Source organism: Scyliorhinus canicula, chromosome 5 (assembly GCF_902713615.1).
Source record: "Scyliorhinus canicula chromosome 5, sScyCan1.1, whole genome shotgun sequence".
Lineage (NCBI taxonomy): Eukaryota > Metazoa > Chordata > Chondrichthyes > Carcharhiniformes > Scyliorhinidae > Scyliorhinus > Scyliorhinus canicula.
Window position 1 is genome coordinate 59438112 of NC_052150.1, and position 22745 is coordinate 59460856.

The 22745-nt window shown below is 50.4% G+C and overlaps 1 protein-coding gene across 10 annotated transcripts in view; it reads left to right on the plus strand.

Annotated features, from left to right (window-relative positions):
- The first annotated feature begins 2182 nt into the window (after positions 1-2182).
- Positions 2183-22745, plus strand: part of tbc1d7 (TBC1 domain family, member 7) — a 69754-nt gene continuing 49191 nt past the window's right edge. Inside the window, exons 1-3 of one of the 10 annotated variants that reach the window (XM_038797141.1) lie at positions 2183-2319; positions 10036-10085; positions 13644-13838. In XM_038797141.1, coding sequence (XP_038653069.1) covers positions 13727-13838 — 112 coding nt within the window. In that variant the 5' untranslated portion in view covers positions 2183-2319; positions 10036-10085; positions 13644-13726. Of the gene's footprint in view, positions 2320-10004; positions 10086-13643; positions 13839-22745 lie in introns of all 10 variants that reach the window. The other 9 variants (XM_038797143.1, XM_038797138.1, XM_038797142.1 and 6 more) reach the window with 9 other exon arrangements.

The following is a 22745-nucleotide window of genomic DNA, read 5'->3' on the forward strand; positions in this document are numbered from 1 at the left end:
AGCTGGAGGAGGTGCTCATGGGGAGTTGGACAAGGTGCTGACATGGAGCTGGATGTGGCGCTTATTGCGAGCTGGGTGTGGTTCTGATGGGGAGCTTGATGAGGTGTTGACGGGGAACTGGATTAGATGTCGATGCGGAGCTGGTTCATGTGTTGATGTGGAGCTGGATGAGGTGTTGATGGGGAGCTGGATGACGTGTTAATGGGAAGCTGAATGGGGTGTTGATGGGGAGCTGGATGTGGTGCTAATGGGGAGCTGGATGAGGTGTTGATGGGGAGCTGGATGAGGTGTTGATGGTGAGCTGGATGAGGTGTGTTAATGGGGGGATGCATGAGGTGTTGATGAGGAGCTGGATGAGGTGTTGATGTGGAGCTGGATGAGATGCTGATGGGGAGCTGGATGAGATGCTGATGGGGAATTGGATCAGACGCTGGTGGGGAGCAGCATGAGATGCTGATGGGGAGCTGGATGAGATGGTGATGGCGAGCTGGATGAGATGATGATGGGCAGCTGGATGAGTTGTTGATGGGGAGCTGAACAAAATGTTGACAGGGAGCTGGATGTCGTGTTGATGAGGAGCTGCATGAGGTGCTGATGGGGAGCTGGATGAGGTGTTGATGGGGAGCTGGATGAGATGCTGATGGGGAGCAGGATGAGGAGCTCATGGGGAGCTGAATGTGAAGTTAATTGGGAGCTGGATGTGATGCTGATGGGGAGCTTGGATGACGTGCTGATGGGGAGCTCGGATGAGGTGCTGATGGCGACCTGGATTAGGTGCTGATCGGGAGCTGGATGAGATGTTGACGTTGAGCTGGATCAGGTGTTGTTGCGCAGTTGGATGAGATGTTGATGGGCAGCTGGATGAGATGCTGAAGGGGAGCTGGACGAAATGTTGACGGAGCTGGATGTGGTGTTGATGAGGAGCTGGATGAGATGCTGATGGGTAGCCTGGATGAGGTGCTAATGGGGAGCTTGGATGAGGTGCTGATGGTGACCTGGATTGGGTGGTGATGGGGAGCTGGATGAGAAGTTGACTTGGAGCTGAATGAGTTGCTGATGTGGAGGGGAATGAAATGTTGATGGGGAGCTGGATGAGTTGCTGAAGGTGATCTGGATGAGATGCTGATGATGATCTTGATGAGATGCCGATGGTGATCTGGATGAGATGCTGATGGTGAGCTAGATGAGGAGCTTATGGGGAGCTGAATGTGATGTTAATGGGGAGCTGGATGTGATGCTGATGGCGACCTGGATTTGGTGCTGATGGGGAGCTGGGTGAGAACTCATGGGAAGCTGAACGATGTCTTGACGGGTGCTGGATGAGTTGTTGATGGGGAGCTGGATGAGTTGTTGATGGGGAGCTGGATGAGTTGTTGATGGGGAGCTGGCTGAGTTGTTGGTGGGGAGCTGGATGAGTTGTTGATGGGGAGCTGGCTGAGTTGTTGGTGGGGAGCTGGATGAGTTGTTGGTGGGGAGCTGGCTGAGTTGTTGGTGGGGAGCTGGCTGAGTTGGTGGGGAGCTGGTTGAGTTGTTGATGGGGAACTGGATGAGATGCTGATGGGGAGCTGGATGAGATGCTGATGGGGAGCTGGATGAGATGTTGATGGGGAGCTGGATGAGATGCTGATGGGGAGCTGGATGAGATGTTGATGGGAGCTGGATGAGGTGTTGATGGGGAGCTGGATGAGATGCTGATGGGGAGCTGGATGAGATGCTGATGGGGAGCTGGATGAGATGCTGATGGGGAGCTGGATGAGATGTTGATGGGGAGCTGGATGAGATGTTGATGGGGAGCTGGATGAGATGCTGATGGGGAGCTGGATGAGATGTTGATGGGGAGTTGGATGATATGTTGATGGGGAGCTGGATGAGGTGTTGATGGGGAGCTGGATGAGATGCTGATGGGGAGCTGGATGAGATGTTGGTGGGGAGCTGGATGAGATGTTGATGGGGAGCTGGATGAGATGCTGATGGGGAGCTGGATGAGATGTTGATGGGGAGTTGGATGATATGTTGATGGGGAGCTGGATGAGGTGTTGATGGGGTGCTGGCTGAGTTGTTGGTGGGGAGCTGGATGAGTTGTTGGCGGGGAGCTGGATGAGATGCTGTTTTGATACTGAAACATAAACCTTCCGAGTCTGCACACTTGTTTCCGGTCGTAGTGTTGTGACCTCAGTTCCGGGACATGGGCAGTTTCCGGTTGTCGTGCCCGTACGTGGAGCTTGTTTGTGTGAGTGGGTCGCGGGCGGACGCCTGGTATCGCGGCCGGACTGCCGCTCCGGAATGTGCTGACAGGGGAGAGACCGAACAGAAGCCAAGGTAAGGCTCCCCCCCCCCCCCCCCATACAGGCCCGGTGTCTCGTCTCTTCCCCCCCACCCAGACAGGCCCAGTGTCTCGTCTCCGCCCCCCCCCCCCCCCCCCCCCAAGACAGGCCCAGTGTCTTCCCCCCTCTCCCAGACAGGCCCAGTGTCTCCATCCTCCCCCAGACAGGCCCAGTGTCTCCCCCCTCCCCCAGACAGGCCCAGTGTCTCCCCCAGACAGGCCCAGTGTCTCCCCCCTCCCCCAGACAGGCCCAGTGTCTTCCCCCCTCCCCCAGACAGGCCCAGTGTCTCCCCCCTCCCCCAGACAGGCCCAGTGTCTCCCCCCTCCCCCAGACAGGCCCAGTGTCTCCCCCCCCCCCCAGACAGGCCCAGTGTCTCCCCCCTCCCCCAGACAGGCCCAGTGTCTCCCCCCTCCCCCAGACAGACCCAGTGTCTCCATCCTCCCCCAGACAGGCCCAGTGTCTCCCTCCTCCCCCAGACAGGCCCAGTGTCTCCCCCTCCCCCAGACAGACCCAGTGTCTCCATCCTCCCCCAGACAGGCCCAGTGCCCCCCCCCCCCTTCCCCCAGACAGGCCCAGTGTCTCCCCCCTCCCCCAGACAGACCCAGTGTCTCCCGCCTCCCCCAGACAGGCCCAGTGGCCCCCCCCCTTCCCCCAGACAGGCCCAGTGCCCCCCCCCCCCTCCCCCAGACAGGCCCAGTGCCCCCCCCAGACAGGCCCAGTGCCCCCCCCCCTCCCCCAGACAGGCCCAGTGTCTCCCCCCTCCCCCAGACAGGCCCAGTGTCTCCCCCCTCCCCCAGACAGGCCCAGTGTCTCCCCCCTCCCCCAGACAGGCCCAGTGTCTCCCCCCTCCCCCAGACAGGCCCAGTGTCTCCCCCCTCCCCCAGACAGGCCCAGTGTCTCCCCCCTCCCCCAGACAGGCCCAGTGTCTCCCCCCTCCCCCAGACAGGCCCAGTGTCTCCATCCTCCCCTAGACAGGCCCAGTGTCTCCATCCTCCCCTAGACAGGCCCAGTGTCTCCATCCTCCCCCAGACAGGTCCAGTGTCTCCCCCCCCCCCCAGACAGGCCCAGTGTCTCCCCCCTCCCCCAGACAGGCCCAGTGTCTCCCCCCTCCCCCAGACAGGCCCAGTGTCTCCCCCCTCCCCCAGACAGGCCCAGTGTCTCCCCCCTCCCCCAGACAGACCCAGTGTCTCCATCCTCCCCCAGACAGGCCCAGTGTCTCCCTCCTCCCCCAGACAGGCCCAGTGTCTCCCCTCCCCCAGACAGACCCAGTGTCTCCATCCTCCCCCAGACAGGCCCAGTGCCCCCCCCCCCCTTCCCCCAGACAGGCCCAGTGTCTCCCCCCTCCCCCAGACAGACCCAGTGTTCCTCCCCAGACAGGCCCAGTGCCCCCCCCCCTTCCCCCAGACAGGCCCAGTGCCCCCCCCCCTCCCCCAGACAGGCCCAGTGCCCCCCCCCCAGACAGGCCCAGTGCCCCCCCCCCCCCCCCCCCAGACAGGCCCAGTGCCCCCCCCCCCCCCCCCAGACAGGCCCAGTGTCTCCCCCCTCCCCCAGACAGGCCCAGTGTCTCCCCCCTCCCCCAGACAGGCCCAGTGTCTCCCCCCTCCCCCAGACAGGCCCAGTGTCCCCCCCCTCCCCCAGACAGGCCCAGTGTCTCCCCCCTCCCCCAGACAGGCCCAGTGTCTCCCCCCTCCCCCAGACAGGCCCAGTGTCTCCCCCCTCCCCCAGACAGGCCCAGTGTCTCCCTCCTCCCCTAGACAGGCCCAGTGTCTCCATCCTCCCCTAGACAGGCCCAGTGTCTCCATCCTCCCCCAGACAGGTCCAGTGTCTCCCCCCTCCCCCAGACAGGCCCAGTGTCTCCCCCCTCCCCCAGACAGGCCCAGTGTCTCCCCCCTCCCCCAGACAGGCCCAGTGCCTCCCCCCTCCCCCAGACAGGCCCAGTGCCTCCCGCCTCCCCCAGACAGGCCCAGTGCCTCCCGCCTCCCCCAGACAGGCCCAGTGCCTCCCGCCTCCCCCAGACAGGCCCAGTGTCTCCCGCCTCCCCCCGACAGGCCCAGTGTCTCCCCCCTCCCCCAGACAGGCCCAGTGTCTTCCCCCCTCCCCCAGAGAGGCCCCGTGTCTTCCCCCCTCCCCCAGACAGGCCCAGTGTCTCCCTCTTCCCCCAGACAGGCCCAGTGTCTCCCCCCTCCCCCAGACAGGCCCAGTGTCTCCCTCTTCCCCCAGACAGGCCCAGTGTCTTCCCCCCTCCCCCAGAGAGGCCCAGTGTCTTCCCCCCTCCCCCAGAGAGGCCCAGCGTCTTCCCCCCTCCCCCAGAGAGGCCCAGTGTCTTCCCCCCTCCCCCAGAGAGGCCCAGCGTCTTCCCCCTCCCCCAGAGAGGCCCAGCGTCTTCCCCCCTCCCCCAGAGAGGCCCAGCGTCTTCCCCCCTCCCCCAGAGAGGCCCAGCGTCTTCCCCCCTCCCCCAGAGAGGCCCAGTGTCTTCCCCTCCTCCCCCAGAGAGGCCCAGCGTCTTCCCCCCTCCCCCAGAGAGGCCCAGTGTCTTCCCCCCTCCCCCAGAGAGGCCCAGCGTCTTCCCCCCTCCCCCAGAGAGGCCCAGTGTCTTCCCCTCCTCCCCCAGACAGCCACTCTCTCTTCCCTCCCCCCAGATAAGACCTGTCACGTATTCACACCCCTCGTCCAGACAGGCCCCCACCCCAAAACAGCAACATAGTATACCACAGTAAATTCTGGCTGCTAATAAAGAAGGTTGAATTTGGCCTAATGAAAGATTGGTTTAGTTGTGACTCAAGGGCTGAATGTTACAAGGCGGGTCAGGACCCTGACCTTGGGGTAAAAAGCAAGTTCTGAGCTTGCACTCACCAGCTGCTCAGCAATTTAGGCAGTCTCCTAATTGGCCACTTATCGTTCCACATCCAACCAAGGTCAGCAAAGGTTTACCAGACTGATTCCTGGGGTGGTGGGACCGACGTATGAGGATAGATTGAGTCAGTTAGGATTATATTCGTTGGAGCTTAAAAGTGAGGGGGGGAGGGGGCGGCACCCGCGGGGAGGAGGGGGGCACACCCAGTGAGTGCTGATCCTGTGGAATTCACAGTCACAGAAAGTAGTCGTGGCCAAAACATTGTGGGCTGGATTCTCCACCAGCGGGATCCTCCGTTTTGCCGGCAACACACCCACGTCCACGGATTTCCCGACAGAGTGGGTGTGCCCACAATGGGAAACCCCATTGGCCGGCTGCCAGGACGGGAATCCCGCTGCCAGTGGCGGTGTGCTGCACCAGAAAATGGATGCGGCGGGACGGAGAATCCCGTCCTGTACGTTTTCAAGGAGGAGTTAGATGTAGCTCATGGGCTAAAGGATCAAAAGGGTATGGGGGGGAAAGTGGGAACTAGTTACTGAGTTGGATGATCAACCATGATCATAATCATAATGAATGGCGGAGCTGGCTCGAAGGGCCAAATGGCTTTTATTTATTATGTTTTGTGATTATTGCTCTGAGCACCCAAGTTTGTCTCCCAATTCAGTGATGAGGGTAGAATTTGGAAGTTCAGGGTGAAATCATAAAACACCGCTGAAACAATTATCCATGTAGAGGTGAGGGAGCTGCCTGAGTAGGACTGGAAGAAAGAATTTTACACATTCTACGAAAAGGCATGTGTAATGTGCTCATAGTAGTATTCTGTAGTATTCTGTAGTCTGTAGTATTCATCGTATTTGGTGGAAGTGAGTGGAATGGAAGAAGTTGTTCAGTGATGACAAGCTCAACTGGCAGAGGAGGGAGTGTGGTGTGGATGAGAACTGGTTGGATCTCCATTCTCCATTCAAAGAAGAAGCAAGAGAGATCAGTGTGCTGGTGTGGGATGGAGATGCAGACGGTTTGGAGGTCCATGGTGAAAAGGAGACTGAGGAGTGTGCAAGGCTGTTGTAGAGGGTATTGTCCCTTCGGAATGCTGAAAGTCAGGAAATTGGAAACTGTTAAAGGTGTTGGAAGAGTCATAGCTGTAGGCAGGAAGAGAAGTGTAGAACTAGAGATGGGAAGAAATCAGTTCAGGAACAGTCTGAAACTGCAGCACTGTTGGTAGATTTTGGGAAGGAGGTAAAAGCAAGTTGTTTTGGACTGGGAGACTGAGGTTGGAGATTGTGGGGGGCAGATCTCCAGAGATGAGGGCAGTGATACTCCTGGAAGGAATGGCTTGATGTTTGGTGTGGTTTGAGGGAATGTACGAGAAATGACAGAGTTTGACCTCTAGGTTGGTGCTCCAGACAAAAGTGCAACCCTTGTCAGCAGATTTGAAGACAGTGCCTTTCACATCATTAAAAAAATCAATCCTCGAGAGCACCTGTGCATGGGTGAAAAAAATGAGTACTCCTCGGTTGCAAAAATCTCCACGGGTCAACCCCCAACTCCCTCATAAACCCAACTGACGCCTTTGCAGCCCCCCAAAGCGGGGTCATTGAGCGAGGGGTCATCGAGCACGACTGGGACCTATCCACCCTCAGTTCCAGCACTGTATTCCAACCCCCTCCCATCCCCAAATCAACTCATGGGTATCCAGCTTCTGAATGGCAGCCTGTGTTTTCTTTATGAACCCCGCATCACCCCAAATTGGGGTCTTATACGCTAACCAACACCATCAACCTCCCTCTTGCACACCCGTTACAATCACGTACCTACCCCCCTGATTTGCCACTGCGTTCTCCATCTGAAACCTCACCCGCTTGCCCACCAGAATCGCCACCCATGAGCCCTACTGTCAAATCCTGAATGAAACACTTGGCTCACCCATGCCTTCCTCAGCCTCGTCTGGTCCTTCACCCTCAGATGGGTCACTTGCAGCATCATCGCGCCAGTTTTTGAACTCTTCAAGTGCGGGAAAACTCTCGCCCTCTTCGCCGGTCCTCCCAACCCTTGCATGTTATCATTCTGGCCAGGGGCCTCTCACCCTCCCCAGCCCTTCTATCCGCCATCACAATTATCTCAGGCCTCACCCACCCGGCAGGACCGCCCCATCCTTTAATCACTGTCAACCCCCATCTCCCAACCACTTCCTCTTGCAAACACCTCACCCAGTATCGATCTCCTCCACCCCCCACCATTCACACCTCCCAGGTGCATCGAAACAGGCACAATGACCATGGCTCATCCCCCCACCACACTCCCATTCACTAGCCGACCTTCGTTTGCTAGCACGATGTCCCCGACCAGAGCCCCATCCTCCTCCCCAACACACACTTAATAACCCGAAGACCAGGTGCAGCACGTGGCACAATGGCTAGCACTACTGTTGAGGACCGGGGTTCGAATCCCGGCCATGAGTTACTGCCTGTGTGGAGTTTATACATTCTCCCCGTGACTATGTGGGTTTCACCTCTACAATCCAAAGTAGTGCAGATTAGGTGGATTGGCCACGCTAAATTGCCCCTTAATTGGAAAAGAAATAATTGGGTGTTCTAAATTTATTTTTAAAAAAGTACCCCGAAGCCCCATACCCGAGAACAGTTACACCTGGTAACTGTGGAAGCAGACTATGACCGCCCTTTGCGGCTCATTTGTTTTTGGCTTTGGCCAGAGCGACCAATGGCCCCTGTCCAACCCCTAGAGGAAGTGCTCTCCACCCCCTCGAACAAACCTACAATCCTCAAATTCTGTCTCCTTGACCTGTTTTCCAGGTCCTGCACTTTGGCTCTTAGCCCTTTATTGACCTCCGCCACTCTCCGCAGCTCCTCACCCATCGAGATGAACAAATCGCTATGCTTCGATAAAGTCTCCTCCACCCATTTCATCTTCTCTCCATGCTCCTGCACCTCCATCTTCAGCTTCGGCAATGCAGGTGTCTCCTCCACCCACTCTTTCAGCGAGGCCATCATCTCCTTCTGATGCACCTCTACATGTTTGGCAAACACCCTTTCAAACTCTCCCAAAACTACCTTGGTCAGAAATTCAACCATAATGGGAGCGGCCCCACCCGACGAACCAGCACATGTCATCATCTCTCCTGTTGGACTCTCTACAGCACTTGCCGGTGGACTTTCGCTCGGCCCCTTCCTCACGTCTCACCAGCTCATCCAAAAAGTACCCTTGAGACGGGGCATAAAGATCCAGAAAATCAAAGACTCGAGCAGGAGTCACCCAACATAAGACTTCCACCTACATGTCGCCATCAGAAGTCCGTCAAGCAAATTCTCAAGTCTGGTCAGAATTTCTGATGCAAACCTTGATTTAGTAGTAGCACTCGTGCCTTTGACGCATGATGTGTTCAAACCCCACTCCAGAGGCTTGAGCAGACATTGAGGGAGTGCTGCACTGTTAGAAGCGCCATCTTTCAGATAAGACACTAAAATATTATCCCACTCACTGTAACTCCTGATATTGGAAGCTGGCCAGTCTGTACATAAGCAGAACGCCAATGACATTGTTCTGCTGCACCCAGCCTGCCAGCACACCTCTGCTCATGCATGGAAAGCTTTTATATCTGTATGGACACACTGCTGACAGTGAATATGTTTGGAAGTTTAGGTTTAGCCTGAAGAATAATAAAGTTTTCTATTCCCTTCGTGCTTCCAAATTCCATTGTTGGGCCAGTCGAATTCAGTAACAAGGGAATTGCCCTGCTACAATGTACACATCTCTGGCTCATGTATCAAATTGTTGAGTCTGTCAGAGAGGATAAGTCTCGTCTCCTATGGTTACAACTCAGCCCAAAGGAGACCCTGCTTACACAGATGTTACATTAAATCACAAGAACCCAAGTCAAGCAACAATGACACCGAGGGGTTTGAAAATTCCAGCTGATCAAGAATCATTAAACTACTTTGTGTGAAACACCCTTTATTTACTGATAGGACTTAAAACCTGTTATTAAATTTTGTGCTTAAATTGAACTTCCATGGAATTATATGCCTAGTTTAAAAAGGGGGTTGGCTTTGATTGTTGCCTAAATGGAAGAAACCACAACTGATTATTTGAGTGGCGTCATTTTTGGTCCTGACCACTGCCGATACCGTCGCTCACTATGATGTATGGGAGCAACAGAATCACCCGATCTTGACAGCAAATGCAGCCTCCTCGGGAGGGACTAAAACATTGCGTGGCATTTAAAAAAGACAGTGATATCTTCTAATGTCCTAATCAATATTTCTCCCTCTGCCACCATCACGAGGATAGCTCCTGATAGCAATGTAATAGCTCCTGATGTCCTCTGAAATGACTGATTCTGTCAAGTCTATTTAATTTTAATGATTGGAAAAGAGCCATATGGTCTAGTCTTTCTTCGGGACCAATGCTATCTTTAGGATTGGATTTGGATTTTGTTTATTGTCACATGTACTGAGGTACAGTGAAAAATATTTTTCTGCAAGCAGCTCAACAGATCATTAAGTACATGAAAAGAAAAGGGATTAAAAGAAAATACATAATAGGGCAACACAAGGTACACAATGTAACTACATAACACCGGGTGAAGCATACTGGGGTGTTAATGACCACAGACTTGGATAGCTATGTTACCTTCCAGTATTTCCCACTCTTCACCTGTGTAAGTTTGTACATTATCATAGTTGTTACCTCTTACAAATTCCTTGGTTTGCTTGAAAATAATGAGTAAAATCTGAGCAACTGTTGCTTCTCTATTTCTATATGAGATTTAAGTCAGTTGACAGCGGTCTTATTTCAGAATTTGCTCTCAGATAATCTTTTCCCTCTTCTTGGATGATGAAGATGCAGAGGGCTGCCTTAACAGAGGGATAGGGAAAGATCCTTTAGACCAGGTAAATCTCCTTTATTGGCTGATCTCGGTTGCATCTTGTTGGCTTCTCAATCATGTGGAGCAGGCTCGAGGGGCTGAATTTCCTACTCCTTCTCCCGGGGGGGGGGGGGGGGGGGGGGGGGGGGGGGTGGGGGGTAAATTGGCACTGTATCTTCCTGCTTTCTGCCTGTCCATAAACAGAAAGGAGTTTTTTAATTCTGATTTCCCCTTTATAAATGGTGGCATATTTTCCTTAAATTTGGCATGTTCCAATCCTCTAATAGTGAATTGCACAGCAAACCTGAGGTAAGATGAAAAAAATAGGGTTTGTTTCTTTTTACATATACACTTTGGAGTCCTTTTATACTCTCTCAATAAATGGGAGATAAGGGGAAAAGAAGAGGGTTCAGGGCACAAGCCACACTAACAGACATCAGAAGTCAACTGGAATATCCCTTCTGAGGGAGGTTGACTGATTGTAGAAGACTCCATATTTCCAGGCCGAGACTTCCACATCAGGAGAAAGCATGTAGAGTAGGTTAGTCTGGAGGCATGGATTTTCAGGTTTCAGCAGTTGGCACGTTTGATGAGGGCCAAAGTTATTTCTGTTGCCTGCGACTTGATGGTAAACAGCACAGGCTGTTGCCTGCAATTCTGTTCACATTGGAGGTCAGACAGGAACTGCTGGTACCTGGTTCCACCTTACAATGTTACAGTGCAACTTGGGGGAGATCATGGGATGTACCACTTCAATGTTGGAGACTGGATGTCTGTTCTCAAAGCTGGAATCCAGGTAAAAGCAAATTACTGCGGTGCTGGAATCTGAAACAAGGAGGAGGGACAATGGTGAGGGGAAAACAGATTGATGGAAAAAATGAATTGATTAAAATAAAAATGGGGTGAGTTCACAGTTTAATGTTGTTGAACTCAATGTCAAGTCCGGAAGGCTGTAATGTGCCTAATCGGAAGATGAGGTGCTGTTCCTCTAGTTTGCGATGGATTTCACTGGAACATTGCAGCAGGCCAAGGACAGACATGTGGATATGGGAGCAGGATGGTGAGTTGTAATGGCAAGTGACAGGAAGGTTTGGGTTTTGCTTGCGGATGGACAAAAGCAGCCACCGGTCTGCATTTGGAGTAGAAAATGCAATAGACCAGATTATAGGTCGTGCACATGAACATGATCTCGCCTGAAAAGAATGTTTAGGGCGTTGGATGGTGAGTAGGGAGGAGGTAAAGGGGCAGGTGTTACACCTGCGATTGCTTGGGAAGAACGTGTGATGGAGGAGCGAACATGGGTATGCGTGGTTTAGCACAGTGGACTAAACAGCTGACTTGTAAATGCAGAAGAAGGCCAGTAGCACGGGTTCAATTCCCGTGCCGGAATGTGGCGACTAGGGGCTTTTCACAGTAACTTCGTTGAAGTCTACTAGGGGCTTGTCACAGTAACTTCATTTGAAGCCTACTTGTGACAATAAGCGATTTTCATTTCATTTGTGACGAGCAATTATTATTATTATCCCGGGGGGAACAGTGCTTATAGAATGCTGTTAGGTAGTGAGGGGAAGCTGTGTTTGGTCATGGCATCATGCTGGAGTTGGCGGAGGGTGATTCTTTGAATGCGGAGGTTGGTGGGGTGAAAAGTGAGGACAAGTGAGACTCTATCCTTTTTGCGGGAGGGAGGGGAAAGGTTGAGAGCAGAGGTGTTTGAGATGGGAAAGACATGGTTGAGAGCCCTGTTGACCATAGTCGGTGGGAGACCATGGTTAAGGAAGAATGAAGACCATGGTAGCAGTACTGTTTTGGAAAGTGGCATCAGAACAGACACAATGGAGGCGAAGAAACTGGGGGTCTGGGATGGAGTCCTTGCAGGATGTGGTGTATGAAGTGCTGTGTGAGTCGATGGGCTTATAATGGACAGAATATCCCCAGAAATGGAGATAGGTCAAGGAAGTGAAGGGAAGTGTCGGGTATGGAACATGTGAAGGTGATAGTGGAGTGGAAATTGGAAGTAAAATTAATAAATCTTTCCAGCTCCAGGTGGGAATATGAAGTGTCACTGAAATAGGCATTGATGTACTTATAGAGTTGTGGGGTGGGGCAGGCGTAGGACTGGAACAGGGAATGTTCAACATACCCATAAAGAGACAGGCAAAACTGGGACCAATCTAGGTGTTTAATTCCTCTTCCAGGACACGCCTGGTTTTGGGTTGGTAAACAAGCTGTCGCGTCAAAACCATCGTGTTAGAACTGCTAATGCTTCGGACATTCGTACTATTAGGAGAGATTGAAGACCTGCGAAACCTTGCCTTTGTTCAAAGTAGGCTGCAGCAGATTTATTGTCTATGTGGCCATTGTTACTTTTAACCTGCTGCAAGGCAGGTGACCAGCTGGTGACATTTTGTCAGCTCAGCAATTGTCAATTTTGAAACCCACAGGAAAAAATAACTATAAAGCAGTCCAACAGATGAATAAATGTACTTTCCTTTCACAATTTGACTGTACAAGAGAGCAACTGTTCTCACTCATGAAAGGAACGGGTAACAGAGCGCAGATTTAATATAATTGGCAAAGGAACAATGGTGACATGAGGAAACACATTGGTTAGGATCTGGAATGCACTGCCTGAACGTGTGGTGGAGGCAGCCAATTTTGAGTAAAATTGAATCGTAATCTAAAAAGATAAAATTTGCAGAGCTATAGGAAAAAGGCAGGGGAGTAGCACTCGGTGAATTGTTCCTTCAGAGAGCCAGCATCAACACAATTGGCTGAGTAACCTTATATTCTATGATTTTTTTTTGTGTTCCTCATTTAACCTCCTTTATTCTCTTCAGTAATTAATGGAATGTAAGCCGTGAAGCTAGACTGTTCCGGGGAGTATTTACAGCTCCATTACAGCTTTTGCAATCCATAAAATTTTATAAACTTACGTGACACAATGTTTAGCACTGCTGCCACACAGTGCCAGGGACCCGAGTTCAATTCCGACCTTGGGTGTCCTTGTCGAGTTTGCATTTTCTCCCGTGTCTGTATGGGTTTCCTCTGGATGCTCCGGTTTCTTCCCACAGTCCAAATATGTGCAGGTTACGTAGATTTGCATGCTAAATTGCCCCTTAGTGTCCAAAGATGTGCAGGTTAGGTGGGGTTACGGGGATTGGGCGGATGTGTGGGCTTTGGTAGGGTGCTCTTTCAGAGGATTGGTGCGGGCTCGGTGGGCCGAATGGTCTCCTGCATTGAAGGAATTCTGGAGGTTGATTTCAGGTGTTTTCAAAGGGCTTCTTTTGCCTGTGTTGACTATGCATAATTCATATGTAATAGCACTTTACAGCATGTTCTGAATAGCCTTTCAATCTCCATTATTTATTTTCATTCTTTAATTAAAGTTAGATGTTCTGAGAGGTTAATAAAATCTTCCAACCCCAATATGATTTATTCAACACTGCTGCCCAGTTTAGTAGATATTGGTGAGTTAGCCGATCTAAGCATGGCAGATCTGTTTGGATGTTTATCTCGTTCTATTTCTATATACTTTTAGCATGTTAAATTTCCCACAAGTGTTTTACAGTCCATTGTATTGCAGTAGACTGGATGATATTTCAAAGCTTCTGCAGCTTTCAATAAGAAGCATTGGCCGCGACAGCAATTTCTTTTTTGAGAGGAAATATGGCTGAAGATCCACAGAGAAACTTCCGTTCTCATTATTATGAAAAGGTTGGATTTCGTGGTGTTGAAGAGAAGAAGTCCCTTGAGATTCTGCTGAAGGATGATCCATTAGGTAAACCTAAAACATATTCAATATACAGCTAATTTGGGTAATAAACAGAAAGTTAATCTGAGATTGTTGCTTCTCCAAAGCCTGGTCCAATGAGTGATCAAACATAAATTTGACTTCTGAAGAATGGGGAAAGAATTTATGTACTTTTTTTATTTCCTGACCGACAAAAACATTTAAAATAATTTTACATTATTACAGTTTTTTAATGAAGGCTTGTTCATTTGTTAAATAATTAACATTAAATTAATACTAGGTCCCCATAGAACATCAAGATGCAGATTTTAGTTTCACTGAAGTGTTCCGAGGGAGGATTCTGCCAGCATGTGGGAAAGTTGAGCATTCCTGATTTTAATTGATCCATTATTGGGTGACCAATCCTTGTGCTCCCTAGATCCTAAGTCTGCTTCCAATTCTAAAGAGATCAGGTCATTTGGATTGCCTCAGGTTGACAGCATCTTGCACAAACTTGTGTAAACGTGTCTGTGATTACACACCAGCTGCATAATAAAGGGGTGGAAACCTTGGAGTTGACAAAGTACTCCTGGTTGTTTTGGAATGCTTGCATATGCAGCCGATGATGCCTTGCACCAAGAACATGCTAGCTGAGCACCTCATTTTGACTAGTATAATCTGCAGCAATGTCGACATAAGCAGTTATCAGTCACATGTTTTATATATTTGTGGACAGGAGCTAGAAGTTCCTGCAAATATTTGTGGTGGAGCCCAGTGGTTTAAAATATTGATGGCGACGGTGACTGACCGTGGTGGGTAAACACTAAGGCCAGCCGAGTTTCTTCCAGAAAACTGCAGATGTCTGTCACCACCTAACATGACATCTTGAGATATGTCAAGGAGATTAGGGTCGCTTGCATGCTGCAGCACTCTGTTGGTCCCCTCTCTTCTGTGCAACTACAGGTCTGTGAGTAGCGGGTTTCTGCATTTGCTAATCCTGCTACTTGTGGAGAGGAGCGGAGATTTAAAAAGAACTGGTGCTGAGAATCAGAGTGGAGATGTAAAAAGAGCAAGAGCTGAGTCAGAGTGGAGATTTAAAAAGAGTGGGAGCTGAGAGTCAGAACGGAGATTTAAAAAGAGCAGGAGCTGAGAGACAGAGTGGACCTTTAAAAAGAACGGGAGCTGAGAGTCCATGCGGAGATTTAAAAAGAGCGGGGGCTGAGAGTCAGAGCGGAGATTTAAAAAGAGCGGGGGCTGAGAGTCCGAACGGAGATTTAAAAAGAACAGGAGCTGAAAGTCAGAGTGGAGATTTAAATAGAGCGGGAGCCGAGAGTCAGAGTGGAGATTTAAATAGAGCGGGAGCCGAGAATCAGTGGAGATTTAAAAAGAACAGTAGCTGAGAGTCAGAGCGGAGATTTAAAGTGAGCCGGAGCTGAGAATCATTGGAGATTTAAAAAGAACAGTAGCTGAGAGTCAGAGCGGAGATTTAAAATGAGCCGGAGCTGAGCGTCAGCGGAGATTTAAAAAGAACGGGTGCTGAGAATTAGTGGAGATTTAAAAAGAGTGGGAGCTGAGAGTCAGCGGAGATTTAAAAAGAGCAGGAGCTGAGAGAGCGGAGATTTAAAAAGAACTGGTGCTGAGAATCAGAGTGGAGATGTAAAAAGAGCAAGAGCTGAGAGTGGAGATTTAAAAAGAGTGGGAGCTGAGAGTCAGAACGGAGATTTAAAAAGGGCAGGAGCTGAGAGACCGAGCGGAGATTTAAAAACAACAGGAGCTGAGAGTCGGAGAGGAGATTTAAAAAGAACGGGAACTGAGAGTCAGAGTGGAGATTTAAAATGAGCCGGAGCTGAGAGTCAGAGCGGAGATTTAAATAGAGCGGGAGATGAGAGTCAGCGGAGATTTAAAAAGAGCAGGAGCTGAGAATCAGAGTGGAGATGTAGAAAGAGTGGGAGCTGAGAGTCCGAGCAGAGATTTAAAAAGAGCGGGAGCTGAGAATCAAAGCGGAGATTTAACAAGAGCCGGAGCTGAGAATCAGAGTGGAGATTCAAAAAGAGCCGGAGCTGAGAATCAAAGCGGAAATTTAAAAAGAACAGGAGCTGAAAGTCAGAGCGGAGATTTAAAAAGAACGGGTGCTGAGAATCAGTGGAGATTTAAAAAGAGCGGCAGCTGAGAGTCAGAGCGGAGATTTAAAAAGAGCGGCAGCTGAGAGAGTGGAGATTTAAAAAGAGCGGGAGCTGAGAGTCAGAGCGGAGATTTAAAAAGAACGGGTGCTGAGAATCAGTGGAGATTTAAAAAGAGTGGGCGCTGAGAGTCAGCAGAGATTTAAAAAGAGCAGGAGCTGAGAGACAGAGCGGAGATTTAAAAAGAGCGGCAGCTGAGAGTCAGAGCGGAGATTTAAAAAGAGCGGCAGCTGAGAGAGAGCGGAGATTTAAAAAGAGCGGGAGCTGAGAATCAGAGTGGACCTTTAAAAAGAACGGGAGCTGAGAGTCCGTGCGGAGATTTAAAAAGAGCGGGGGCTGAGAGTCAGAACGGAGATTTAAAAAGAACAGGTGCTGAGAATCAGTGGAGATGTAAAAAGAGCAGGAGCTGAGAATCAGAGAGGAGATTTAAAAAGAGCAGGTGCTGAGAATCAGAGAGGAGATTTAAAAAGCGGGAGCTGAGAATCAGAGTGGACCTTTAAAAAGAGCGGGAGCTGAGAATCAGAGTGGACCTTTAAAAAGAGCGGGAGCTGAGAATCAGAGTGGACCTTTAAAAAGAGCGGGAGCTGAGAATCAGAGTGGACCTTTAAAAAGAGCGGGAGCTGAGAATCAGAGAGGAGATTTAAAAAGAGCGGGGCCTGAATGGGACCCTCTGAGCAGAGGGCTGAGTTTGAAAAGCAATCCAGGAGTGACATCATAGGAAAATGGTAAGTAACTGGTATTTTGCATGACCTAATCTAAATTGCTTTCAGATTAAAGGTAAAAGCAGAAATATTTTACAGATTTGAAAGACTTTAAAGTAGCTGGAAATAAAAAAATCAAAAAAATCTATTTACATAAAATAGAGATGCAGGGCCAGATGATGTGTTGCTCCTGCATGATGTGGGAGATGGTGGATCCATTGTGGTTCCCAGTGACCACATCTGTAGTAAGTGTTGGTACTTGAGGATCTTCGGCTCAGAGGTGATAAGTTGAATCCTGAGCTTCAGACGCTGCGACATCTGGGAGGGGGAGATACACCTGGATACTGTATTCCTGGAGGCAGTCAAACTCCTTAGACTAACTAACTTGAATTCGACCAGTGGTCAAGGTCAGGAGGGTATGGCTGCGGCTGAGACAGGTCGAGGGATCCATCAGGTTGTAGGAGACTCAGCCCTTCACCTTGTCCAACAGGTTCGAGGTTCTTTCTCCCTGTGTGGATACGGACTGCAGGGAGGCTGAGCAATTTTCTTTTAAATACATTTAGGTAACCCAATTATTTTTATTCCAATTAAGGGGCAATTTAACTTGGCCAATCCACCTAACCTGCACAATTGGGTTGTGGGGATGATACCTACTCAGACATGGGGAGACTGTGTAAAACTCCACATGGACAGTGACCCGGGGATTGAACCTGGGCCCTCAGCGCCATGAGGCAGCAGTGCTAACCACTGCACCGCCGTGCCGCCCTAGGATGAGCAAATTGACCCCAGTACTGTGGTGCAGGGAGTCATTCGGTTGTGGTGGGGGGACGGGACAGAAAAGAAATGTAATCGTAATTGTGGATAGTATAGTTAGGGGCATAGACACGCTTCTCTGTGGCCAGGATCAAAAGTCCTGTAGGTTGTGTTTCCTGCCTGGAGCTCATGTTCAGGATATCATCTGTGTAGAGGAAATTGGAGTGGGGAGATAAAGATCCAGTTGCCGTGGTCCACATAGGTACCAACGACACAGGTAAAACAAGAATAGAGGTTCTGCTGAAGGAATATAGAATCCCTACAGTGCAGAATTTGATTTGAGTTATTATTGCCAAATGTATTAGTATACAGTAAAAAGTATTGTTTCTTGCATGCTATACAGACAACACATAGCGTACATAGGGTAGGAAGGAGAGACTGCAGAATATAATGTTACAGTCATAGCTAAGGTGCAGAGAAAAGATTAACTTAATACGAGGTAGGTCCATTCAAAAGTCTGATGGCAGCAAGGAAGAAGCTGTTCTTGAGTCGGTTGGTACGTGACCTCAAACTTTTGTATCTTTCCTGACGGAAGAAGGTGACAGAGAGTATGTCTAGGGTGCGTAGGGTCCTTAATTATGCTGGCTGCCTTTCCGAGGCAGTGGGAATTGTAGACAGAGTCAATGAATCATTTTTAGTTTCCTGCGGTCTTGGGCAGAGCAGGATCCATACCAAGCTGTGATAGAACCAGAAAGAATGCTTTCTATGGTGCATCTGTAAAAGTTGGTGAGAGTCGTAGCTGACATGCCAACGTCTGAGCCACAAGCTAATTCGCACAGGGTGAACCTTGGTGTGGGAGAAAAGGTGAGAGTGCAGTTTAATGATGAGGACTTTAAACAAGTTAAGACCTCGGGAGAGGTTTCTAGAACACGTAATAGAGCAGGGTGAGGGTAGGGTATAGAAAGCAGGGCTCCAACTTTAGGCACAGCAAAAAAGGGGACAACTATGAGAAGGGGTGGGGGGGCAATCAATGCAGGACTGAGGGTATTGTACCTAAATGTGCGCAGTATACAGAACAAGGTAAATGAGCTGTTGCGCACATTGAAATTGGCTAGTACAATGTGGACATCAGAGGCATGGCTGCAAGGGGATCAGAGCTGGGATCTAAATATACAAGGATATGTGTCCTATCGAACGGACAAGCAGATGGGGGGGGGATGCATTGTTCGTAATAAATGAACTGAAATCGACAGCAAAAAGTAATTGAGGGTCGAAAGGCATAGAATTTGTGTGAGTAGAGTTGAAGAATTGCAACGGTAAAAAGACCCTGATGGGAGTTATGTACAGGCCCCCAAGCAGTAGTCAGGATGTGGGCCAGAAAATAAATCAGGAAATAGAAACGGCAATATTACAATATTCATGGGGATCTTCAATACGAGGAAGTTCGACAAAGGACAAGGCGGTACAGTAACAGTGGTTAGCGCAGTTGATTCAGGGTGCCAGGTTCGATTCCCGATTTCGGTCACTCCCTGCACGTTCTCCCCATGTCTGTGTGGGTTTCCTCCGGGTGCTCCAGTTTCCTCCCACAAATCCCGAAAGACGTGCTGTTAGGTGAATTGGACATTCTGAATTCTCCCTCAATGTACCCAAACAGGCACCGGAGTGTGGTGACTGGGGGATTTTCGCAGTAACTTAATTGCAGTGTTAATATGAGCCTAGTTGTAACAATAATAAAGATAATCTATTTAGATTTTCAGATGCCTTTGACAAGGTGCCCTACAGGAGGCTGCAAAATAAGATAAGAGCCCATAGCATTAGGGGCAAGGTACTGACAAGGTAGAGGATTGGCTGACTGGCAGAAGGCAGAGAGTGGGGATAAAGGGGTCCTTTTCAGGATGGCAGCCGGTGACTAATGGTGTTCCGCATGGGTAAGTGTTTGGACCACAACTTTTCACAATATACATTAATGATCTGGAAGAAGGAACTGAGGGCATTGTTCTAACTTTTCAGATGATGATGCAGAGGCGCAGGTTGTTTTCAAGAAGCAGAGATGCTGCAGAAGGACCTGGATAGGCTAGGAGAGTGGGCAAAGACGTGGCAGATGGAATACTATGTAGAATGGTATGAGGTTATGCACTTTGGTAAGAAGAATAGCGACATAGACTATTTTTTAAATGGGAAAAGGCTTTGCAAATCAGAAGCACAAATAGCCGTACCTAATTCACAATTGTCTTAAGGTTAACATGCAGGTTCAGATGGCAGTTGGGAAAGCAAATGCAATGTTAGCATTCATGACGAGAGGGCTAGAAACCAAGAGTAGGGATGTACTGTTGAGGCTGTACAAGACTCTGGTCAGACCCCATTTGGCATATTTTGAGCAGTTCTGGGCCCTGTAACTAAGGAAGGATGTGCTGGTCTTGATGAGGTTGATAAGAATAATCCCAGGAATGAAGGATTTGTCAAACGAGGAGCGGTTGAGGATTCTGGGTTTAGAAGGATAAGGGGGGGATCTCATTGAAACTGACAGAATACTGACTTCTAGTGGTGGCTATGAAGGAATAAGTCGGACATTTGGTGGCTCCCGCTCTGGTCGGACTTTTGGACCTTTCCCCTGGACTTTTTTCCGGTTTTAAATGATAAATTCGAAGGCTGAGGTAAATGGGCACCGTTTCCACGTATCGGTGTGTGGAGAAAAGAACCAGAAGTGCACGAAAAGGCAGAAATAGAAAGATAGGTAAGAGCTGTGCTGAAGCTGCAGTTGGAGACAGCATGGCTAAGGACCGGACTCCTGGTGTGTTAGCCCAGCGATCAACGGAGCAGTTGATGCAGGTCATCCAGGACGGCTTTGCCAAGCAGAAATGGGACTGCCTGGACCCAATTTAAAGAATCGATTGATCGGGTGGAGCACAGATTGGACGCCCAGGATCGGGCAATCCAGAAGGTTGCGAAGGCACTGGCTGAGCAGGAAGAGCATCAAACAGCGGTGAAGCTGGAGGTGTGTATGCTGAGAGACCAGCAGAAAAGGCTCCTGGAGAAGGTGGAGGACCTGGAGAATAGGGCCCGTCGGCAGAATTTAAGAATTATCAGGCTCCCGGAGTGGTCTAAGGGAGCTGATGATGGGGCATACGTAGCCGGTATGTTTGGAAAGCTGCTGGGGAGGGGACATTCTCCCAACCTTTGTACAGAGCGCTTGCGAGGAAGCCGCAAATGGGGGTCCCTCCGAGGGCAATGGTGGTGAGATTCCACAGGTTCCTGGACAAGGAATGTATTCTTCAGTGGGCCAAGTGAATGCGGAGCTTTAAATGGGACAACAGTATCCTGCGGGTGTACCAGGACCCGAGTGTGAAGGTGGCTAGGAAAAGGGCAGGCTTCAACCAAGTTAAGTCAATCTTCTTCAAGAAACAGGTGAAGTTTGGACTGCTGTATCCGGCTCGTCTCTGGGGCACATATGAGGACCAGCATCGTTATTTTTTTTTTATAAATGTTTTTATTCAGTTTTCATATTTTATATTGAACAAATTACAAATTGTTAGGAGAGAAAAAAAAAAACAAACACGCAAAAATTAACATACATATTTACAGGTAAGCATCTTCGTAGTAGTAACTGCGCCCCCCCCCCCCCCCCCCCCTCAACATGCTTATTTAGTTTGGTTTTGGGCCTTAGCTAGCCATCGAACCCCCGTACCGAACCTGTAGCCCCCCCCCCCCCCCCCCCCTCCCGCTACCTTCCCCCGACTATTCTTCCTCTTGTACATTGGCCACAAATAGGTCCCGGAACAGTTGCATGAATGGCTCCCACGTTCTGTGGAAGCCGTCGTCCGACCCTCGGATGGCAAATTTGATTTTCTCCATTTGGAGAGATTCCGAGAGGTCGGACAGCCAGTCCGCAGCTCTGGGCGGTGCTGCTGACCGCCAGCCAAACAGGATTCTACGGCGGGCGATCAGGGAGGCAAAGGCAAGGGCGTCCGCCCTCCTCCCCAGGAATAGATCTGGCTGTTCTGAAACCCCGAAGACCGCCACTATCGGGCATGGCTCCACCCTCACTCCCACCACTTTGGACATAACCTCGAAGAAGGCTGTCCAGTACTCCACGAGTCTGGGGCAAGACCAGAACATGTGGGCGTGGTTGGCCGGGCCTCTTTGGCACCGCTCACATCTGTCTTCCACCTCCGGGAAGAACCTACTCATACGGGTTCTTGTTAAGTGGGCTCTATGTACCACTTTTAGTTGGGTCAGGCTGAGCCTTGCGCACGTGGAGGTGGAGTTGACCCTATGCAGTGCTTCGCTCCAGAGTCCCCACCCTATCTCCATCCCCAGGTCGTCCTCCCATTTCCTTCTTGTTGCGTCCAGTACGGTGTCGTCCCTATCTACCAGTCGGTCATACATGTCACTACAGTTCCCTTTCTCTAGGATACTTGCGTCCAGTAGGTCTTCCAGTAGTGTCTGTCGTGGCGGTTGTGGGTACGTCCTTGTCTCCTTTCGTAGGAAGTTTTTGAGCTGCAGGTACCGTAGCTCGTTCCCCCCAGCTAGCTGAAATTTCTCTGTCAGTTCGTCCAGTGTTGCGATCCTGTCGTCCGTGCATAGGTCCCTGACTGTCAGTGTCCCCCCGTCCTGCCTCCACCTTTTGAAGGTGGCGTCAGTCAGTGCTGGTGTGAACCTATGGTTGTTGCAGATGGGAGCCCTGTTCGACATTTTGGTCAGGCCAAGTTGCTGCCGCAGTTGGTTCCAGGATTGGAGGGTGGCTGTCACCACTGGGCTGCTGGAGTGTTTTTTGGGTGGGGATGGGAGTGCTGCCGTGGCGAGGGCCCGGAGGGAGGTTCCCATGCAGGAGGCCTCCTCCGCACGCACCCACTCAGCTTCTGGCTCCTGGATCCATCCCCTTACTCGCTCGGCTGTTGCTGCCCAGTGGTAGAATTGTAGATTCGGGAGGGCTAGCCCTCCCCTGGTTTTTGTTTTTTGTAAGACCTTCTTTGGGATCCTAGCATTTTTACCCCCCCATACGAACGCCATGATGAGTTTGTCCAGCGCTTTGAAAAAGGCCTTGGGGATGTAGATCGGAATGATCTAAACAGGAAGAGGAACCTGGGCAGTACGTTCATTTTGATCGTCTGAACTCTCCCCGTGAGGGAGAGCGGGAGTGTGTTCCATCTTTGCAGGTCCTTTTTAACTTCCTCCGTCAGGCTGGTGAGGTTCCATTTGTGGATCCCTTTCCAGTCATGGGCTATTTGGATCCCCAGGTAGCGGAATTTATGTCGGGCTTGTTTGAACGGCAGCCCCTTTAGTGCTACCCCCCCCCCCCCTTGCGGGTGTACTGGGAAGAT